Source organism: Vitis riparia, chromosome 11, assembly GCF_004353265.1.
Source record: "Vitis riparia cultivar Riparia Gloire de Montpellier isolate 1030 chromosome 11, EGFV_Vit.rip_1.0, whole genome shotgun sequence".
Classification (NCBI taxonomy): domain Eukaryota; kingdom Viridiplantae; phylum Streptophyta; class Magnoliopsida; order Vitales; family Vitaceae; genus Vitis; species Vitis riparia.
Genome location: NC_048441.1, coordinates 8,850,776 through 8,871,791, shown reverse-complemented (window position 1 = coordinate 8,871,791; position 21,016 = coordinate 8,850,776). Strand labels below are relative to the sequence as shown.

Below are 21,016 nucleotides of genomic sequence, written 5' to 3'. Positions count from 1 at the left end.
AACAGCCATGAAGGTCTTGCAATCAGGGTTTACTTGGCCATCACTTTTCAAAGATTCTCACATCATGTGTAGGAGTGTGATAGATGCTAAAGACTCAGGAAGCTTACAAAAAGAAACCAAATGCCCATGAACCCCATCCTTATAGTTGATCTTTTTTATGTTTGGGGTATTGACTTCATGAGACCTTTCCTAATGTCTTTTGGTAACTCTTATATATTGGTGGGGGTGGACTATGTTTCCAAATGGGTGGAGGCAATCCCCTGTAAACATAATGATCACAGGGTGGTTCTCAAATTTCTTAAGGAGAACATCTTCTCAAGATTTGGGGTGCCCAAGGCCATAATCAGTGATGGATGTACTCATTTTTGCAACAAACTTTTTGAAACCCTATTAGCCAAGTATGGAGTGAAGCATAAGGTAGCCACACCTTATCATCCTCAAACTTCTGGGCAAGTGGAGCTAGCAAACAGGGAAATAAAGAACATACTGATGAAAGTGGTGATTACAAGTAGAAAAGATTGGTCTATTAAACTACATGATTCATTATAGGCATATAGAACAACTTATAAGACTATTCTTGGCATGTCTCTCTATCGTCTCGTCTATGGCAAAGCATGCCACCTCCCTGTGGAAGTTGAATATAAGGCTTGGTGGTCAATCAAGAGATTGAACATGGACTGGATCAGAGCTGGGGCAAAGAGGTGCTTAGACCTTAATGAGATGGAGGAATTAAGAAATGATGCTTACATCAATTCCAAAGTTGCAAAACAGAGGATGAAGAAGTGGCATGATCAACTAATCTCCAACAAAGAATTGAGGAAAGGACAAAGAGTCCTACTCTATGACTCAAGGCTCCATATCTTTCTAGGGAAGCTCAAGTCAAGGTGGATAGGTCCTTTCATTATTCACCAAGTACATCTCAATGGAGTGGTGGAATTACTAAATTCCAATGGCATAGACACCTTTAGAGTCAATGGTCATTGCCTCAAGCCATTCATTGAGCCGTTCAAGCCAGAAAATGAGGAAATCAACCCACTTGAGCCACAAAAATCCTAATCAGAGAAGGTTTAGATGGACTTGGTTTCACCAAAGTCCATAATTTTGTTAAAATATAAGTTTTGTAAATTATTTGATTATAATTTTGGCCTTAAATTATGTTAATTGTAACTAACTTTTTGAATGATTAAAATCAGCAAGAATTGCAAGAAAAGCAAAAGAAGCTACTCTCTGCTCCTCAGAGCCATCACAGGCCCCTCCTTTTGTTGATTAGCCTTTGCCTCATCAGGAGCCTCCTACAGGAGAGGCATCTGAGCCATCATTTCCACAGCATGACTCCACGTCACTCAGGAGGTACCACTTTCTCCCTATTTTTCAATCGTTTTTGTCACATTGAGGATAATGTTCAGTTTGGTTGGGGAGAGAGTTGAGGAAGGAAGTTTTGTAAATAATGCTAAGTTATTTGGTAATTTAGTTGCTTTTTGCTTAATTTAAAATTTTTTTTTAAAGTTTTTATTCTACTCTCCATGGTTATTAAGGAAAAATTTTCAAAATGAAAAGGGAGAAATTGAATTTTTGACTTTTTACTTGACTTAGAGTTTGTATTATGCTTACTAAAGTTGATGAATTGTTGAAACTTCTATTGAATTCAACCTTAGTTCTTCCACTTTAATTTATTCACACACTATGCACAATAGATTCTGATTATAAGATGAAAAACTATTTCCCTCTTGACTTAGGAAAATTTTAGACTTGGTACCTTTGACCTCATTTAATAGTGTTGGGACACCTTATAAAAGGCCAATGAGCCTTTGAAAAAAAAATGTTTTACTTGCCTTGAAACCCAAGCAAGGTCTGAGGGCTATATGGTGAAAATCTTTAAAACCTGGTGCCCTAAGCCTTCATTGGTTGGGAGTCACCGACCTCAATGCTCGTTACAAGAGTGGATAGGTGGAGTTTAACATACTGTAGGTGCTTGGGTATTAAAATTCATTCTCAAAAGTCCGGGGTAAAATTCAAGGAGTTAGTGGTTGAAAGATCCTTAAAACTTGATGCCCTAAACCTTAATTGGTTGGGAGTCATTGATGGACCCTCGTTACATGGACAATTTAGAAAAGAATACCTTTAAGCTTTGTACTCCTACAAGAAAAAAATTGTGAAACGAGAGGTGCGTTCTTAGCCTATTGGAGGTTGATCAGTTTACTAAGCTTTGAAAAAGAACTAGGTTTGGGGGAGAGATTAGTTCAACATACTATATTCAGAAACTAATAAATAACACTTAGATTTTTGTGGAAGAGTAAGGTTTGACCCTTTGGGAGTGAAAACTCTTTTAAAGCTTAAATTTGCATAATGCCTTCTCTTTAAGAATTGTGATTAGACAAGTTATTTAATAACTCTTGTTGAAGTTTGAGTTTTATTTCTTTAATATTCCATGTGAGAGTTAGATCATCATGCCACTTGAAAATTGTTTTTTGATCAGCATGATGTTGTAAATTATAGTACTGTTTATTTTTATTTTTCTCTCTTTCATTGCTAAGGGACTAGCAATATGTCGGTTGGGGGGAGTGATTACTACTCAAAAAGTGTTATTTGATAGCTTGTAATAAACTCTTTTAAACACTTTTGAGTAGTAGTTATCACCTTTTAACCCAATTAACATATTAAGGACACTTGCAATCAATTCTAATCAAATTGTATTAAGTTTTGGTGTTTTGATAGCTTTTTGATCACCAAAGCAATTAGAGATTGAGGAGAGATCTTTGGAATCCTTGGCAAAGCAATGGAAAACTCAGAAACATGTAGAACCGAAGCTTTGAAGTCCTTTGCCATAAGCAAATCCGGAATACAAGGAGTAAAAGATGTCCGGACAGAGCGTCCGAACAGGATGGCGGTGGAACGTGAGCTGTAGCAAGGCTTGCTCACATTAGTCAATGATCCGGACAACATATTCGGATAGGATATGCTATCATCCGGAGTGTGATGTTCACGAGTGCTGTGTACTTCAACCTGAGGGAATCCAGATAGGGGAGCGTGTCGCGTGTCCTCTTGGGGAATTTGGATGGAGTTGATCCGGATAGCCTTACGCACTCCGTGTCATCCGGGAGAGGGGTCCCTACACCTTGCACACGCAGACGATCCCCCTTGCGCAGCATAGCTCAGTCCACTCGGGGAGGAATTCCGTTCGCCGACATTTCACATTCGGATGTCTCATAGCCGAATGGGAGAGGAGGACGTTTCAACTTCCCCAGTCAGACATGTCCGGGTCCTCTGATAGCGCTTACCCGGAGAGCATCCGCGACCAACAATTTAGATTCCCCAGACAGCCATTTTTGCATAGTGCAACAGAATTTCTCCTAAAGCTTCCTGATATTTCCGACCGACATCTTGAGATATTTTGCTTTAGATATTTGTTGTCTAAATCCCCAAAGTCTCCTTGTAACCCACCTATCATAGGATTCCTTAGTCTTTAAGTAAGAACAAAAGGTGAATAACCTCATATATATAGTTTGTAATTTTCTTAACAATAAGAGGAGGATGTAATCGGTGGAAGGAAGAAATATATTTTACAAAGCACTTGCTCTGTTTTTCTTTCATATATTTGTTTTCTCGATTAGTTTTCTTTCTAGCCAAACAAGCTTGGAAGAAGTTTCCTCAGAGAATGAGTGGCTAGACTTTTAGTTCCTTGGAGTTAAGGTTGTTGGGAAAGGTTCCAAGTGCAAGAATTAGTAGCTTTGTGGTTTTAGTCATTAATGAAGAGAAAGTGTGTTCCTTTAATGATTTCTATGTTTTTAGTTAACTTAAAACACCTTCAATTCACTTGAGCCAACACGTGGTAAGGCAAGTGATCTCCGTCCATGGAGATGCACTAGTTTACCTCTTGCGAGCTTTTGGGAAGTGACTTGAAGGTAGGATTTTCTAGAATTGCCAACACTTGGTAAGCTTTTGGACTCCAAGGAGGCATCCATTAGTTATCTCTTGTGAGCTTGAGAAGAGAAGTCCAAAGTTAAAGATCACCTTGAATGGAAAATGCTAGGTGAGAGGCACGAGCCATTGCAAGTTGCATCAGTGAGAGGGAATTAGAGTTGAAATCCATTTAAAGGATACCTCTGTACAACACCGGTTAGAGAATCGACTATATGTTAATTCTCTAATGCGAGGAAATGAACCAAATGACCGGAGCTCTGTTTTTGGCATAAGGAACCTCCCCTGTGAACCTAAACCTCCAAGGAATGTTTTTCTTCATAAGTAATTTCCATTACTTTCTTTTTAGTTAGCTTTAAACAAAACCTCATTTAAACAAAGTTTGTGTTTTATTTCTTAAGCTAACCTTGAAATGAAAAAACACCAATTTAACTTTGAATTGGTATCAGTTGAGAGTTGAAAACCCTTCCCAGTGAACGATCCTAGAGCCACTATGCTATATTAGCTAAAGCTATCCTAATGCATGGTGATATAGGTTATAAATTTTGTTGATTACTCTCTCAATCAAAGAGCACCAGCTGGACATGAATCAGCTGAGACACCAATTGGGAACGAATCATAGAGCCACTATGCTATGCTAGCTAAGGCTATCCTAGTACATGGTGTAATAGGTTATAAATTTTGTTGATTACTCCCGTCTGAGGACCAAAATCATCGGTCGAACCCCTAACTGCTAATTTGGTTTTTTTCTTCTATAAAAAGGCTCTGATCTTTATTGTTTCATGAGCTTAACCTTCCTAAACCTTTCTTGAATATATTTGAGCCTTAGAAGAGTGTTATTGAGTGCATCATTGTTCTAAAACTTGTATATCCTTAGTGCACCATTCAATCCTAGTTTTCTTGTATCATTTGAGCTTAAAGTTTTTGTACTAGGATTTTGTGAGATCATTTATTTGTATATCTTTGAGAGGAAGATTCTCAAGTGTGGGGTATCACTTGAGAGGTTATTCAAAAGTGAGGTATCTCTTGAGGATTGTAAAGGGTGCTTGGAGCCATAAGTCCAAGAGGGTGGATTGGAACCATAATCCAATTGTATTGATTGAAGGCTTGGTTTGGAATCCTTGAATTAGTGGAACCTCAAGGATGTAGGTCAGGTTGCGCCGAACCACTATAAAATCTTGTGTTTGCATTATCTCTTCCCTACTCTTTTAATTTATATGCAATTGTCTTTATATTGTTTATTATATACTTGCATATAATTATCTCTTACATTCACATAATTTAAATTTGCAAAAAGATACTATCACCCTATTCACCCCCCCTCCCTTTAGGGTGATTACCATAGGTTGGATTAACCTAATTTTTTCTAACAAGTTATATTATATGGCATTTCAATATCTTTTTTCTCATTCTCAGAAGCCTTAAAGGCAAAGACTTTAGGCTTATGGGAATCAGGTAGGGTCATTTCATATGTTTGAATGGAGCCTACAAGTTCATCAATGTCCTTGATCTTCTCTATGATAGTTACTTTAGGTCTAAATCTCTTTAGAAGAGATCTTAATATTTTCCTAACTATATTAGAATTAGGAATAGGTTTTCCAAGGTTAAATGAAGAATTTACAATATCCCTCAATTCATAATAAAAAGACGAAATTTTTTTATTTTCAAGCATCCTAATATTCTCAAACTTAGTAGCAAGCATTTGCAATTTAGAAATCTTTACAATAGATGTACCTTCATGAGTGACTTGAAGAATATCACATGCTTCCTTTGCACAATTTCAATTTGTTATCTTATGAAACTCATGTGGACAAACTCCATTAAAAATACTAAATAAAGCACTAGCATTGGTTTCACTACTTATTCATTATCAACTTTGTCCCATTCATGTTTAGGTTTAAGTCCTCATGTTGATCTTCCTTGAGCATCAATGATCAATGGTGCTTCCCAACCATATTCAATTGAATTCCAAACCCTTTTGCCTTACATTTTGAGGAAAAACATCACTCGTGCTTTCCAAAGGGGAATAATTATTCCCATCAAAATAGGGGTGGACTATTCAAAGGAGCATCACTTTTAGATTGTTCCATATCGGACTTACAAAATCAATAAAAATTTGATTTTTATCATATATGATTAATGAAAATTTTATTTTTAAATAATATAAACAATAAAAATTGAATATTTTATTAATAGGATAAAGAATTGGTTTTTTATCCCACTCTGATATTAATTGAAAAATGGGTATTACTTAAATACTACTTAAATAATAACTGAAAGTCTAATAGGGAACACCCAATAAGGGGTGAAGTGCAATTTTAAAAATTTAAATAAATATTTATAAATTATAACCACTTTTCTTATAGGGATAAGTTGGATATTCAAATAGGATTTCACCTTAACTAAAAATCCGATTTTTTATGGTTAATTGATATACAAAAATTAACAATGACCAATCTAACAAACTCAACAATAATCACAACAAATTAGTAATTGGTTATGGTATAACCACCACAAGATAACTAATTCAACAAACCCAAAAACCAATTAACCAATCAATATCTTCAACCAGAATATATGCAAGAATAAATATAACCCTTTTAGAATAGCCTTGTAAGATATTAGGTTAAAACAAATTAATATATTCTAGGCAATTCAAACATAATATTAAATGGATATGTAATGAGGTACACAATTTTTATGTGGAAAACCCCCACAAATACAAAATATCTAAAAGTCACAATTAACAAATAATCTAGAAAAGCGTATTGCCTAAATTACATGCAAATAATTACATGCCTAATTTATGTGTAACTAATAATTACATGCCTAATTTATAGGAATACCATAATAAAAGCATATTGCCTAAATTGAGAAAAGGAAACTAAATAAATACAAAATATACAATAATCTAGAAAATGGAAGAAAATATACAACAAACTTTTAATGGAAGAATAAAATATACAACAATATTTTAATGACATCAATTACTTTTTGATCAAATTTCACGATAAGCACTTTGAAAACTCTTACATCAAATTTCATGATAAGATACATAGTAAAATGATTTATTTTATTTTCTATAATTGTTATAATTGTCATTTTTTTATGTTATTAGAATATTATTCAATTTTTTATTATTCATAGTCTAAAACTATGTAAAAGAGGAATAAATGGTTAGTAAATTACTTTAATAAGCATTAAAACTCATATAGGTAGAAGTTATGTTATAAATTAAAATTATACACAATAAGAAACTATGTAATTATTGTTTATAACTAAAACTTATGAAAAAAAAGTATTCATATTTTTTTTGACAAATTAAAATTATATATAGCCAAAATATATGAAATTATTATTCATAATTAGAAATTATGAAAATAATAATATTAATATTTTTTTGTACCAGCCAAAATCTATGAATTTTAAAGTAATTATGAAATTTAATTAGATTATGATTCTTGGATACTCCTCTAACAACACCAATAAAAGAGCAATAAATATCAAGAAAATATTATATTTTCTAATGTAATTTTGTCAATGAAAAAAGAAAAATAAAATAATAATCATATTGTCAATTTTTAGAATAATATTATTTAAGGAGACTTATCAAATTTAATTATATTCTATCAGTAATATATCTATATATATCTAATATTTTAAGAGTCCTATTTCATAATATATATGATGATTTTTATCTTAAGATGATATATTTCTAACAAGAATTATTGAATTGATGTTATAATCTTGAAGTAATATTTATCTTGAAATAATTTAAAATTGTAAAATTGAATAACATGATATATATTTTGTTTTATCATTAAAGTTGTGTTGATTTGATATAGCTATTATTGTTCTCACATGCTTTTGTTTTCTTCTACCATTCGACATCTCTTAGTTTCCATTAGATTTAAGTGATGATATATTTCTTCTATTTTATACAATAATATTTTTTCCAATATTGATTATTGTAAGCTTATTATTATGACCCCAAGTAAACTACTTTGCTAATTAAAATTTATTAATGAAATGTTTTTATTATTATATAAAGCAATCTAAATTATATTTTTTTTATTAACATACACATCTCATTAAATTTTGATTGTAAGTAAAAAATGCAGAAAACTTAAGTAGCTAACTTGAAATATTCCTTGAGGATTTATAGTTCTAAGAGATATGAAAAATAAAACTTTTGACTCCCTTAATATGATTTTTATGCATATAATTAATAAAAATATTTAAAAAAAAATCATATTTGCATATTATCATATTTTATATATTTATGAGATAGTTACAATTTGATATGCATTAAATTTTAAGGCCGTTGAAATAAATATATTCTTATGTTTTATCATGATCGAGATTAATTGTGCATTAAAATTATTATATGTTACATAAAATTTTGGATTGCATATTTCAGTCTCATAATATATATATGATCTGAATGGTTCAATTCTGAATATGATAAACATATTTATTAAATTGGTTATACATAAATATTTTATTCATACTATATTTATATGAATAATTACGTTAAGTTATAATGCTATGAAATTATTTAGATGAAAAGTTTTTAACTTTAAAATGTTGATGACAATTGTTTTGTTCATATAATTTTTTAATTGATAAAAATAATATGTTTCTTTTATCATATTTTATATATTTTTAGCATAATTTGTTTAAAATGCTAGTACAATCATGCAATAAACTTACGTTTTTTATTTGAATGTGAATTGAAAAATTTTATATTTTGGTTTTTTTTTTTTTTTTGTCAATATTGGGATAATTCCATATAGCAAGATTCAAATTTTATATGCAAGATTTGTTTTAAGGGTGTGTAATTATATTTAAATGCTTTGCATCATATAGAAATCATAAGATGAACTTTTGGATGTGAATTTCAATAGTTTTAGTATTCTAATGTTTACACATTTTATGAAAAGTATACAAAAGAATTTTCTAGAAGCATATTTATCTTGTTCAAATTTTTTGGTTTGTATGAACCTTTTTTTTTATTTTTTATTTTATCATTGTTCATGAAAGTTTCATGTTCTCATTCCTCCTCCATAGTTGACTAAGTTGGTCCTCAATGATGACTAGTACTTTATTTTGTTGATTTTAATTTTCTCTTTATAATAAGATATCTTGAACCCTTAAATAGTAAGATTTTTATAACACACTTTTATGGATTGTTATTTTGATGAAACTATTATCTCATCAATTGTGCAACTTAGCAACAACTAATGTTCGTAACAACTAATGTTAATACCATACTAGGTAATAAGCACTTGACTAAAAACTCTACAAAAGTTAACATTATATCATTAGTGACATGATTTTATATGAATAACACTTTGAACTCTATCATACTTAGAAGAATCTAACATGACCATCTTGGTCCCTTAGGATAAATAATGATGCATTCATTCATTCCAAAATCACAAGAACATAAATTTTAAAACTAGAAGTTTTTACCTAGTAACCAATTTATTTATACCCTTGAAGGGTTGTATGAAATATTGTATAAATTGTCATTCTGATGAAACAATTTTTGTGTTGTTAAGAAGAGAAAAGCCAATCTCAAAAGAATGATGTGAAAATTTTTTGGATTCTAGAAGAATGTGACATTTTTTAAAATATTTTACTGGTGAATATGAGTTGATATCCCTCAAGGACAATAAACTAATACTACAATTATTAAATCTAAAACACACATGAAGTATGATAACTTGATATTTCAATAAGACATTAAGAGTGCGGTTGGCAGTGATTTTGAGAATTGTTTCTAGCCTTTCTAATACTTGAAAAATAAAAATTTTCAAGTGTTAAAAAGACTAGAAACACTTCTCAGAATCACTGTCAAACGCGCTCTAAGACATGCTTAAAGCATTATAAACATATCAGCTAAAAGAAATATTCCATGGAGGTGGAAGGTGCACAAGAAAATATATATGCATGTAAGATTGATACTCTAAAAAAGGTCATAACCATCCAGAAAATGATAAGAATGACTAATCAATACAAAATTGGCTTAATAAATAGTCTTTGAAAAGGCATGAGTTGCCCTTGAAATACACAAATTGGACAATATAGCCCCATAAAAGGAATAACCTAAATAATAACTCTTAAAAAGTTACAAATACTAAAAAGTAAAAAGATCTTTATTAGTTATATAAATATTAAGATCAGAAGCATAATATCAAATAATGTTGTCATGGATAATATTTCTTCCTTTTAGATGAAAGGAATGATAAATATTACAAGTCATGATCAATTATGTAAAGAATGTCGATGTATAAATACCTGGCTAAAGTAGAAAGAATCAACTAAGACAAAACTAAATTTATCTATAGAAGTATTAGGACTTGAAGTTCAATACTTAAAAATTAATGTGAGTTTGATTGGATGCAAAAAAACTTGAAGTTCAATATCTAAATATGTAAAATCTATTGGAAATAAATGACATGAAGCTTAAAGCTTGAAGACATAAAAACCATTTGATGTCAATGAGTTATTATACCAAAGTGACACTGAGATAAAAGAAAAGTTATAGCATAATGTTTTCAAGTGGCATGTTAGTCCACTTATTAACATATATGGGGAAAGTCCTTAAGTGTTTTCATGTGGATAAATCACACCCATTTAACTCCCTTCTAGTTGTTCATTCGCTTGAACTAAACAAAAATATGTTTGATCCCAACAAAGAAGATGAAGAATTACTTGGTCCAAAATTACCCTATTTTAGTGTGATTAATACAATGATGTATCTTGCAAATTGCATATGATTAAAAATAGAATTCTTTATCAAATTACAAGCAAAATAGAGCTTTGTGCAAACTTGAAGACAATGGAATGATATGAAACTCGTACTAGTATATCTTCTTGGAACAACTTACATGAATTTATTTTATTCAAAAGGATAAAAATCTTAGTTGCTTTGATATGCAAATGCTAATTATCTTTTAGACCTATAAAACTCGATATAAAATGGGATATGTATTTACTTATGGTGGTACGATAATATCGTGAAGATCAATTTAGCAAATAATGATAGCCACTTCACCAAATCATTTAGGGATACTCGCAATTCATGAAGTAAGTCACAAATGTAGGGCTAAGGAGGTCACTAATCCAACATATTTGGGGAGTTATATGAGCTATCCTCTATCAAAGATATTCTGACCAAGTTATATGAAAATAATGTTATTTATATTGCACAAATCAAAGAGGGTGACAAAATCAAATTTATCCCTCTAAGTTTTTTTATACTCATGAGCTAAAAGAAAATGATGAAATTGATATTCAACAAATCTAACCATGTAATAATCCAATAGATGTATTCATAAAATTGTTTTGACTACATTGGAATTAAGAGATCTGCAATTGAAGTATCAAAGAAAGTATAATTATGTGTACATTAGGGGAAATCTATTGATATGCATACATTATACTCTTTTTTTCTTCAACCAAGTTTTGTTTCTTTGCATTTTACTAGCAAAATTTTTAATTAAATAATTCTAAATATTAAATTATTTAAAAAATATTGTACTATTTTTCCTCCACTATTTTTTTTTTCTGACTATATTTTTTCCAATAAAGTTTTAATGATATATTCTTATTATCATTGAAAGGAGAGTATTATGAATGATGGAATTTGTTACGAAAATCTATTAGAATATGAGAACGTTTAGATAATCCGCCGATTTTTGTTATAGGTAGTTATCTCAAATCCTATTATAAATCTTTCCTTGACTTTCTATAAAGAGAAACCTACAATAAGAATAAACACACTATTATGAAGATTACAATTTGTTTCTCTTTCAATTTCTTCTTCTTATTTTATTTTACAATAATTTTTATTTTTCTCAAATGAATTCAAATTAAGATCAAGAGATCAAGAAAAGAAGAAAACAAACAAAATAAGTTTACCAAAAGGTTTAAATTATTAACAATTATTTTTAATTGAAATTTTTGTGGTCCGAATGTGCAAGCAATTCCCTCAAACCCTGTTGGTAATCTGATTAGCGGAGTTCTCTTTCCATTAATTTTCTTGCATTCCTTGCTGACCCAAAAGCTAATTTACTCGTCCAAATGCCGCCGAGTTTAATCAACTTCCTCTGCAAAGCATCTTCCACTAACCGTTTAGTTGAATCATTATTTTAATAGTATAACATTAGAAAATTAATTATGATGTTGAAATTGACTTTTAATGGTAAGTTAGCATTATATAATCTTTTAAAAAATAATTTTTAACTGTATTCAAAAAAATAATTGTGATAAAAAAATAGTGTAAGCTTCGATAAAAATTAATGTTTAAATATTTAGTGAATTAAATTATTATGAACATGTGTAATGACCAAAATATAAACATTGTTTATTAAATAAACTGTTTTTATATTTTAATTGAGTTTAATGTAATAGTTTTTTTTTTTTTTTCATATTTTACAGTTAATAGTATAAAATATAAATATTAGCAAGTATAAAAACTAAAAAGAAAATACTAAAATTGTTATAAAAATTTTCCCTCTAAAATTTCCCTTAAAAAGAGGGGGATATCTAATTATTGAAGAACTGTACTTGTTGAGCGGCCTCACAGGCTACACTTTTAAAAATCCCATGTGGAGACCATGTGGGGGATTTTTTTTTTCCTTGCCAAAGCCAAAACCCATGCCTCAGAAATTTTCTACCCGTGGGACCCTCTTGCCCTCAAAGCATCAGCATGTTTTCCGGATCCTGCCAATTCCCTCCCTATCTCTTAATCAGCCTTTCTTTCTTAATGCACCATCACACTCACTAAACCCTAAACCCCAACTCCCCAATTCAACTTTTCATTTTCATTTTCCCTTTTTTTTTTTCTCTCTTTACAATATGCCCCAACTTCATCGCAATATTTCCCTCTGAGCCTGCAGGCTTTTTTGACTTACTGTGTATCTATCTCAACCCCATGCTCTTTTGTTTGATTGTAGTATTTTTCTGTGAAGAGCATAAAGAACATGTCTTTGTTTCACATAATCATGTTCTTTTCAGGGCTCATAAAGAGTAGAGTTTAATTGCCATTGATTTTGAGTCTCTTCAGGCTGGTTATCAGGGCTAGTTTTGAGGGAGTCTAAAGGAATAGCGGATTGGTTAATTTTGAAATTTTCGTGTATGCTTCACCACCACCATCATGGTCAGGACCTCAACAAAATCACAAGCACATTCATGAAGTGAATCAATTTAATGAGTTTTGTTTGTATTCATGATAAGTAACAAACGTTAGGTTTGCATAACATTAAGGGGACCTTTATTGTTACTATGAACTAAAAGCTTATAATATTCTCCATGGGTTGGGTGGTGGGCCATGGACGCCATGTGCTTGCATGTGCTGTGTCTTTCTCCTATAGCCCCACCACTTCTTTCCTTTGAGCAAATAAATGGGTGTTTCTTCACATTCTTCTGCTTCTCACTCTACTCTTTGAAATCTCTCTCTCTCTCTCTCTCTCTGAACCTCTTTCCTGGTTTCAGATATACTTTGTTGGATCTGTGGAGCATACATCTTGATCTCTCCTTATATAACTTCCCTCTGCTCTCACTCTGATGATTTTCTCTTCTTAGCCAATACAAGAAATTTAGCAAGGTACGTATATATGACTTTTGCATACAGTTAGTATTTTCAACAATAGCCATACCCATGAAGTTATTAAAATTCAAGGCAGATAATCCTCTTTCACATGTTCTTAAATATTCTGCTTTAGGATGATTTTAAATCCTATTTTCCCATTGTCTTCAACACTTTTTTCCCCTTATATTTCCATGGCATTCTCCCTACTGCTTCTGTAAAATCAAGAGAAAGTATATGTGAAGGTATCCGTCAGGAAACTATTGAACAAGTACTCCATGCATGCTGGTTTGAAGAAATTACATGTTCCATGTATTTTATCAATACCCATCTCAAAACTTTGATTATTGATCCGAATTATCGATATATTGTCTTCAATCTTAATTTCTGCAGTATGAGGCCGCCTACCTCACTTAAGAAAGAATTCCTCAAGAAATGGATAATGGGTCTTCAATTATGTAGTTCTTCAAAGAAGGAAATGAGCTTTCTGGAGAGAAAGAAGGCCATAAAGCTATCTGCAGATGTGGCCATGGCTTCTGCTAGAAATGCTACAACTCGATGGAGTCGTGCTCTCATTTCCAATGCTTCAAAAGATGACTCTAATAAAGAGCTTGTTGAGTGCATATTAGGTCCTGAGTCTGAGAGCCTAAAGAGAGCTTCGATGAGTTTGGTCTTGTGCAACAAGAGGAATAGAAGCAAGAAGATTTTGAGAAAGAGCTGCAGTATTCGCAGAGCAAGGAAAAGTTCATCTCAAATGGTTATGGCCAGCTCTATTGCAAAGAGGCTGGTGAAGAAAAGAACACAAGTGCTGAAGAGTCTTATACCTGGTGGGGGATCCATGAGTGAATTCTCTTTGATTGAAGAAACCCTAGATTACATACTTTCTCTTCGAGCTCAGGTTGATGTAATGCGGCATCTTGCTAATGCCACAGAGCTCTTAAATCGTAAATGAGCTGAAGATAGTGAATTATTTCTTCTTCCACCTTTTCTCTATTTCTTTTTGCAAGATTAGATGAGTGAGAAAAGAAGCTGATATAGCTAAGGCATGTAAATATGAACCATATGTAAGGAAATCATAGCTTTTATTTCCCTGTTCTCTTCTTGTCATTACTAATTTGCACTTAGGTTAAGAAGATAAAATTAATTAGTTCCTTACAGGGACAATATTGATTTTGGGCTCGCCTGCTCGAAATCAATACATTTGGGGCACTTAATGCCTCCATTTTCTTTTACTTTTTGGGTTTCTCTTTTGATCTTCTCCTATTTGATGGGCCACTTTGTCTTCAATTTCAACATAAAGCAAAATAGTGTGTTTGTGGGCGTGCCCACGCTTTTCTCAACCTTAATGAAGGCAATTTTGATCACATAAAAATAAAAATAAAAAAAATGAAAAAAATCAGAAAATGCAATTAAATTTGAATAAGATTAATTTCCTGCTGGGATGTGATTTTTTTTTTTTTTTTTGGTTATAGAAAATTTGTCATTCCTTTATAAGTTTGCATGGTCGTAAAGGGAAAGATCAGCGGATGAGTGTAAAGTGCAATGCAATTGAAAGCTGTACTATTTGAAGTATTACTTGAAACGCTGTGTTATTCATCTCTGCAAGTTTTGGAAGAAACTGATGAGATGGGTCTCATGCTATGAGGCATGTGAGAGAGAAAAGTTGGTGTTGACGTAGGATATCAGTGAAAGATCGAACTGCACACCCGTGCATAACCTCTCGTGTATTATATTTTATGACGGTGACAGGAGGATGAGGATGAGGATCCATACTATATAAACGTACCATAAAAGTGAAATCATGGATTCCTAATATATTTTAGAATTTCAGACCACTAATATCCAATACCCAAAATCCATAAAAACATTTCTTCTAACGAATCTGCTTTGAACTGATCTTATGATCTGATCAACATAGAAACAGATGATCTATTCATGACCTGCTAACAAACCATATTATGTATGGACAAAGGAGTTGTCATATAATATTGAACATACATGACTGCTTTACATGTATACATATAAGTTTAGTACATTACGGTTGATTAAAAGGGGAAAATGAAGCTTCCGTTTCCATGAAAGCTTTTACTATGATGCTTCAGTAGATCTGCTGAGAAAATAATAGATACATGATTTGATGAAGAATATGGTAGACACCCAATATGTTCTTTAAGAACGCATGCCCATGTTGAAAAAATTGGGATCAAATCTTCATAATTAATCAGTTTTCAGGACTCATTCTTTTGTGTTCATATCAGGCAGTACGAAGTGTCCGTGAATATTCATGGAGCATTTCAAGTGATTAAGCCTCCCTCCAACTCTGATATATCTCTCCATTGCCTATAATATTGACATGCTTGTAACCTAGTTGTAGTCTAACTCTACTGAGAAGTTGTTACTAAAAGAGTAAAACAACAACAATTCCATAGATGGTGCGAAAAAGAAGGATTCTGGTTTTTGTTTTGTCATTCTCCCTTTGGCATGAAGCAGATCAAATAAAATTCCCTATTTAATGATATGCTTTTTCCCTATTACTAGAAGTATCCCCACATCAAAATAATTGCCCTACCCAATAGTGATTTCAAGTAAGCTACCAGTATCTTTTTACTAAGGTTAAACAGATATAGCTGCCAGCCTTTGGTCTCTCCGTAGTGTGGCTGCATATCATTTATTAACAATCCCACCCACCGGCCTCCACTGCTCCTCTCTTGCTGATCCACCTCTCTTGGTCCTCCAAACAAATTCTGATAATGGCAACAACTAATTTGCAGTGTGTAATTAATTTCAATTTTTTTGTTAAAAATATTAAAACCTGCACTCAATGAAGTTATCTTTAGTGTTCTTAATATGCATGCCTGTATACAAAGTCTGGTATGACCATATTACGGCAAGGAATATGATTAAGAGCACTTAAATAAAGCTATAGCTTCTAACAATAGTTGATTAATATTTAATACTGGCTTTTAAGTACCCATGCTTGTAAGGTTTTATTGTTGGAGGAAAAATGGTCCACCCTAGTGATTTCGTTTCTAGAATTTTCACTACATTAGAAATCAGTTTCATCTAATAAGAGGTGAAAAATGGGTTTTGAAATTTTGCAAAATTTGTATGCACTATTAAATTAAATTGAAGATGAATATACGTGAATGAAATATGATCTGAAATTGATTGCCTTTTAGACTTGATAGCAATTGTAATTTAAATAAAATTAAATTAAATTCAAACAATTCACGGATTCCACCTCTATCTTGCTTCAAACAAAAATAGCTATAAGAACTTTTTTAGGGGAATTGTTTACCATATTCCTTGAGCAAGAAGAAGGGAATGAAGTATAACAAGACATAATCACATGCGAGGTGAGACACGCCAAAAATAAATTCCATCAAGATGAATGTAAATCATCCATCATCCATGCATATATACCAATGACTTCAAAAGTATTCAACTTAAAAAATGGAGTAGGTTTGCCTACTTCGATTATCACCGCCCTCCACTCCTTGAAAAATGGTAAGGTGCCACACATGCGCGCACACAATCAATGCTGAATAATCATCAACATTGGCCACTACTTGTCTGCTAAGGTTTCTAAAAAAAGTGCATTCCTCTATTAATTTAATTCATGTATAAGAAGGGCGAGGCCCCATGACTTGGCCCAAGCACCCCACCCATGACCTTTATGTGATCCATATACCATGTGCAATAAATATTAAAGTTATTTTTGGGCCTTACTCTGGTTCTCTTAGATGCATTTAAAGCTCACTTTAGACTGCAGAAGCAACTGCCCATAACCTATTGCAATCACAACAATTTAATTAACAACTACTAACAAATAGGCACTGTAGTTGTAGGCTAGCTGGCCAGATGTGGTCATCACTCCTACTCAAATGGCTAAACAAATTCACTCTTCTCTCTCTCTTCTCTAGAGTTTTTGGAGAGTAGTAAAGGGGAGAGAAAAATTCATTCTAATAGGCAAAATTTCCTTGGTTATCCCCTTTGATGGATGCTCAATCATAAAAGGGGAGAGTAAATTTCCAAAAGCATTACCAAATATTAGGATGCTCTAGTACTCTAGAAGAGTGACAAACTAGGCAATGTGAAGAGTAATCGAGAATATTTATTTGTCGCATTCAAGACTAACATGCATGCATTGCAGCCATACATCTTAAAATGTTTGATCCATTGAAGAGAAGGCTTTACAAACAAAGAAATTTTGCACCAAGTTCCAAGACTGCATCATATTTTATCCTTTAATTCAAAATAAAGTATACCCCATTTCCATATTCCTTCTTTCAAATGGATGGTAAACTTAGCATTTGTCCATCATGTTGTCTCCCATTGATGAAGAAAGATTGTAATATCAGGTAAATAGTGGTTGGTTCCCACATTTATCATTGCCCTTATTATTCTCAGAACAACTCGTACGCCAATGCATATGAATTATTTGTACTAGTCATTTGTTTGTATACATCCGTGCCTGGAATAATAGGTTGAAAACGTTGAGTCATATGGGGGAGGTACACCATAACTCATTGCCAATAGGGACAAGAAGATATTTTGATGCTGAATAGTTTTTTAAAGAAAGAAATTGATTGTTTTGATATTAGATATGCAAATTCTATCTGTGAAAGGTCTGGATAAGACTATATACAGTTTGATATTTGAAAAAGCCTTGAGGACAACACGGTGATTGCGTTTTCTTTTTCTTTTCCTCCCCCTTTTTTCTAGGGTGGGGAAGGTGAATGAGAAGTACTTTTGAGGATTTGAACATGGAGCCTTCTCTTGTAATCCAACTCATTAAACAGGGCTAAATATAGTGCTTTGTTTCTAAGTTTTATATTACTACAGATCTCTTTGTATTTCCTTTTTCAACATGGTAGAGAAAAATGAATTTAAAAAAGAAAAGAGTTTTCACATATTTCTGAAAATTGAAACCCAGCTAGCCATACCTTGAAAAGTTCCTTTTATATGTGCTTTGTAGAGTGCCCGAACAACCTATACAGGTGTCAGCTTCTGATAAACTAATATACCTAATTGCATTTACAAATTGATCAAGCTATTTATTAACCACGGAATCTCTAGCTAACATCCCCCATTAAACTCAAAGGTCAAATCAAGACTATGAGGCTTGGAATGCTAATAAAGTGTTGTAAAAGGTAGACTTTAGTCATGGGAGGCGCTTTAGTCATGGCATCAGCTAGTTGATCCTCTAGAGATGTGTATTAAACCAAGACTGATTGTTGCACAACTCGATCTTGAATAAAATGGAAGTCAATTTATACATGTTTTGATCAAGCATGCAAGACGGGTTTAGCAACAAGAAAGGTTAGAGAGATAATTCTCTAAAATTCTCTTAGTCTAAGTAATTAACACTCAAAAATGATATAAAATAAACAAAAATAGAAATGATTTTAAGGGTAGTTTTGGGTGTTGATTAACCATATTAATTTGGACTGGAGCTAAGCCCGTATTTGCACTTTAACAACCTTCTTGAGAAAAATGTAGTAAAAAGAGGATAAAAAAATGTTGCAGGCATGCATGTTGAAGAGCTTAGGGTATGACAAAAACTAAAGGAGGTAAAGTGGAATATGAAAATGATTGAGGAGGCATAACTGTAAAAGCTTATTGGAAAATCTGTTTGTGGAAGAGAAAATATAAGAAATCATTCTAAAAATCAAAATTTTGAATTCTAAATCGTTTTAAGTTGTCCATGTTGAAATTTATATATAGGTGAATGGAAAATAGGGCACTCTTTTTCTCTTGGAAGACATGTTGTTTCTTAATAGACACAACTTGTTTCAAAGGATGTGTCTAGTTTTTTTAAGAACATAGCCTCTTCCAAAGGGTGTGTTTGGTATCTTAAAACACAACCCTTTAATGGATGTGTCTAGTATCTTAAAGACACATCTCTTCTAATAGTAGCCAACAAAATCTATAAATAAGATTCTCCTCCCCCTCTTGTCTTTTTAGATTTCACTCACTCATTCATCCATTCTCTATACTCTTTCTCTTTTCTAGTCTCTTAAATATTCAAGGTCCTTCTTAGCTTTAAGTTTAGTCTTTTCTTTTTTCTACCATTTTTTTTTAATGTTCAAGAGAATACAAATCACCAAGTGATTCGTTGTTTCTTGTGATTTGGATTGCTACTATTACAAGAAAGTGATCATTGTATCTAAAAACCACCAAAAGTCCAGTAGGAAACACCTAAAAGGGGGGGGGGGTTGTGTGAATGGGTGATTTAAAATTTTTCAATAAATATTTATCTATGATACCCAATTTTTCTTTACTCTTTAAAATAGCAAAGATATCTTGGATATCCAAAAGGGTTATCCCTAATTATTTTTTTCTTATAAAAATCTTATTTTTATTTTTAATTAAAATCCTGTGATTGATTAGAGATAAAATAATATAATTGTTAATATCCAAATGGTAATTGTTAGGGACCATCATAACCACCAAGATAACTACCCTAACAATCTCAATAACAAACTAACCAATCAATCAAAACAATATCATCAATCAGAATGTAAGTAGGAAGATAAAGATATTTAATGAGATATAGGATTTTTACATGGAAAACACTCATACTAATTGTGGAGATAAAAAATCATCAAGTCTAAGACCGCTAATCTAAATCCACTATTCGAAATCAAGTTACAAAGATTTACTTGATAGCTTTTCCCTAAAGACTTACTCTCTAGTACCTACAACTTGGTTCACGTTCATGACGCAACAACCTCTTGTTGCTCCTTAGTAGATCCTTTAGCCTTATGATGATCTTCAACCCAAGATTCAAAGAATCATTCCTTGAATGAGAGATTGGGAATGATGTGACAATTTAGGCTTTCTCTTTAGGTAACCCTTTTTAGAGAAAAGAGGTCTCTAAAGCAATTCCATAACTCTTTAGGGGTTATTAAGGAGGTATTTATAGGCAAAAGCCTAAAGAGTCTCAGTTTTGGAAGGTTTTTCAAATGAAATTATGTGAAAATCTTGGCAAAAATTGCATGACCACTCGAGCCAACTCATAGACCGCTTGAGTGCCTTGGTAGCTTAAGTGGCATGGGTCACTTAAGAGGCATGGCTAGCTTGAGAGCCACTTGAGCGGTCTTGATCAATTTAAAAATTCGATTTTAAATCATTTAAGTTCAAAACAAAAACCGATCCTCTTAATGCTTCAACATAACCTAATTTGCCATAAGTCAAACCTTTTTAGACATACCTATGACTTTGCGGTTAGACGAACAACAATCCCTGATCTTCAATGAAGAGCAACTCGCTATCTAAAAAGACTCCTATGGTCAAATATAAGAAGGACTAAACTTGCTAACAACTATATAAGACTTATTATCCTAACAATATCCCAGGAGATAATCACTTATACTGTAAGCGCCTAAACGAGGTGAAATTTTTCTTAAGGACATAGAGTCAGGCTCTAACCTTGATCAACCCTAGAAGTCTATCTACTCAATGGTTAAAATAAGAAGTTTAAGACAAATTTTCTTT

At 32.3% G+C, this 21,016-nt stretch overlaps 1 protein-coding gene across 1 annotated transcript; it reads left to right on the top strand.

The window, feature by feature from the left end:
• Positions 1–13,376: 13,376 nt before the first annotated feature.
• Positions 13,377–14,607, top strand: LOC117925504 (transcription factor IBH1-like 1). The gene is made up of 2 exons (XM_034844524.1): positions 13,377–13,534; positions 13,910–14,607. Exon 2 carries the CDS (start codon positions 13,911–13,913, stop codon positions 14,466–14,468), a length of 558 nt encoding a protein of 185 aa, XP_034700415.1. The 5' UTR covers positions 13,377–13,534; position 13,910; the 3' UTR covers positions 14,469–14,607.
• The last annotated feature ends 6,409 nt before the right edge of the window (positions 14,608–21,016 follow it).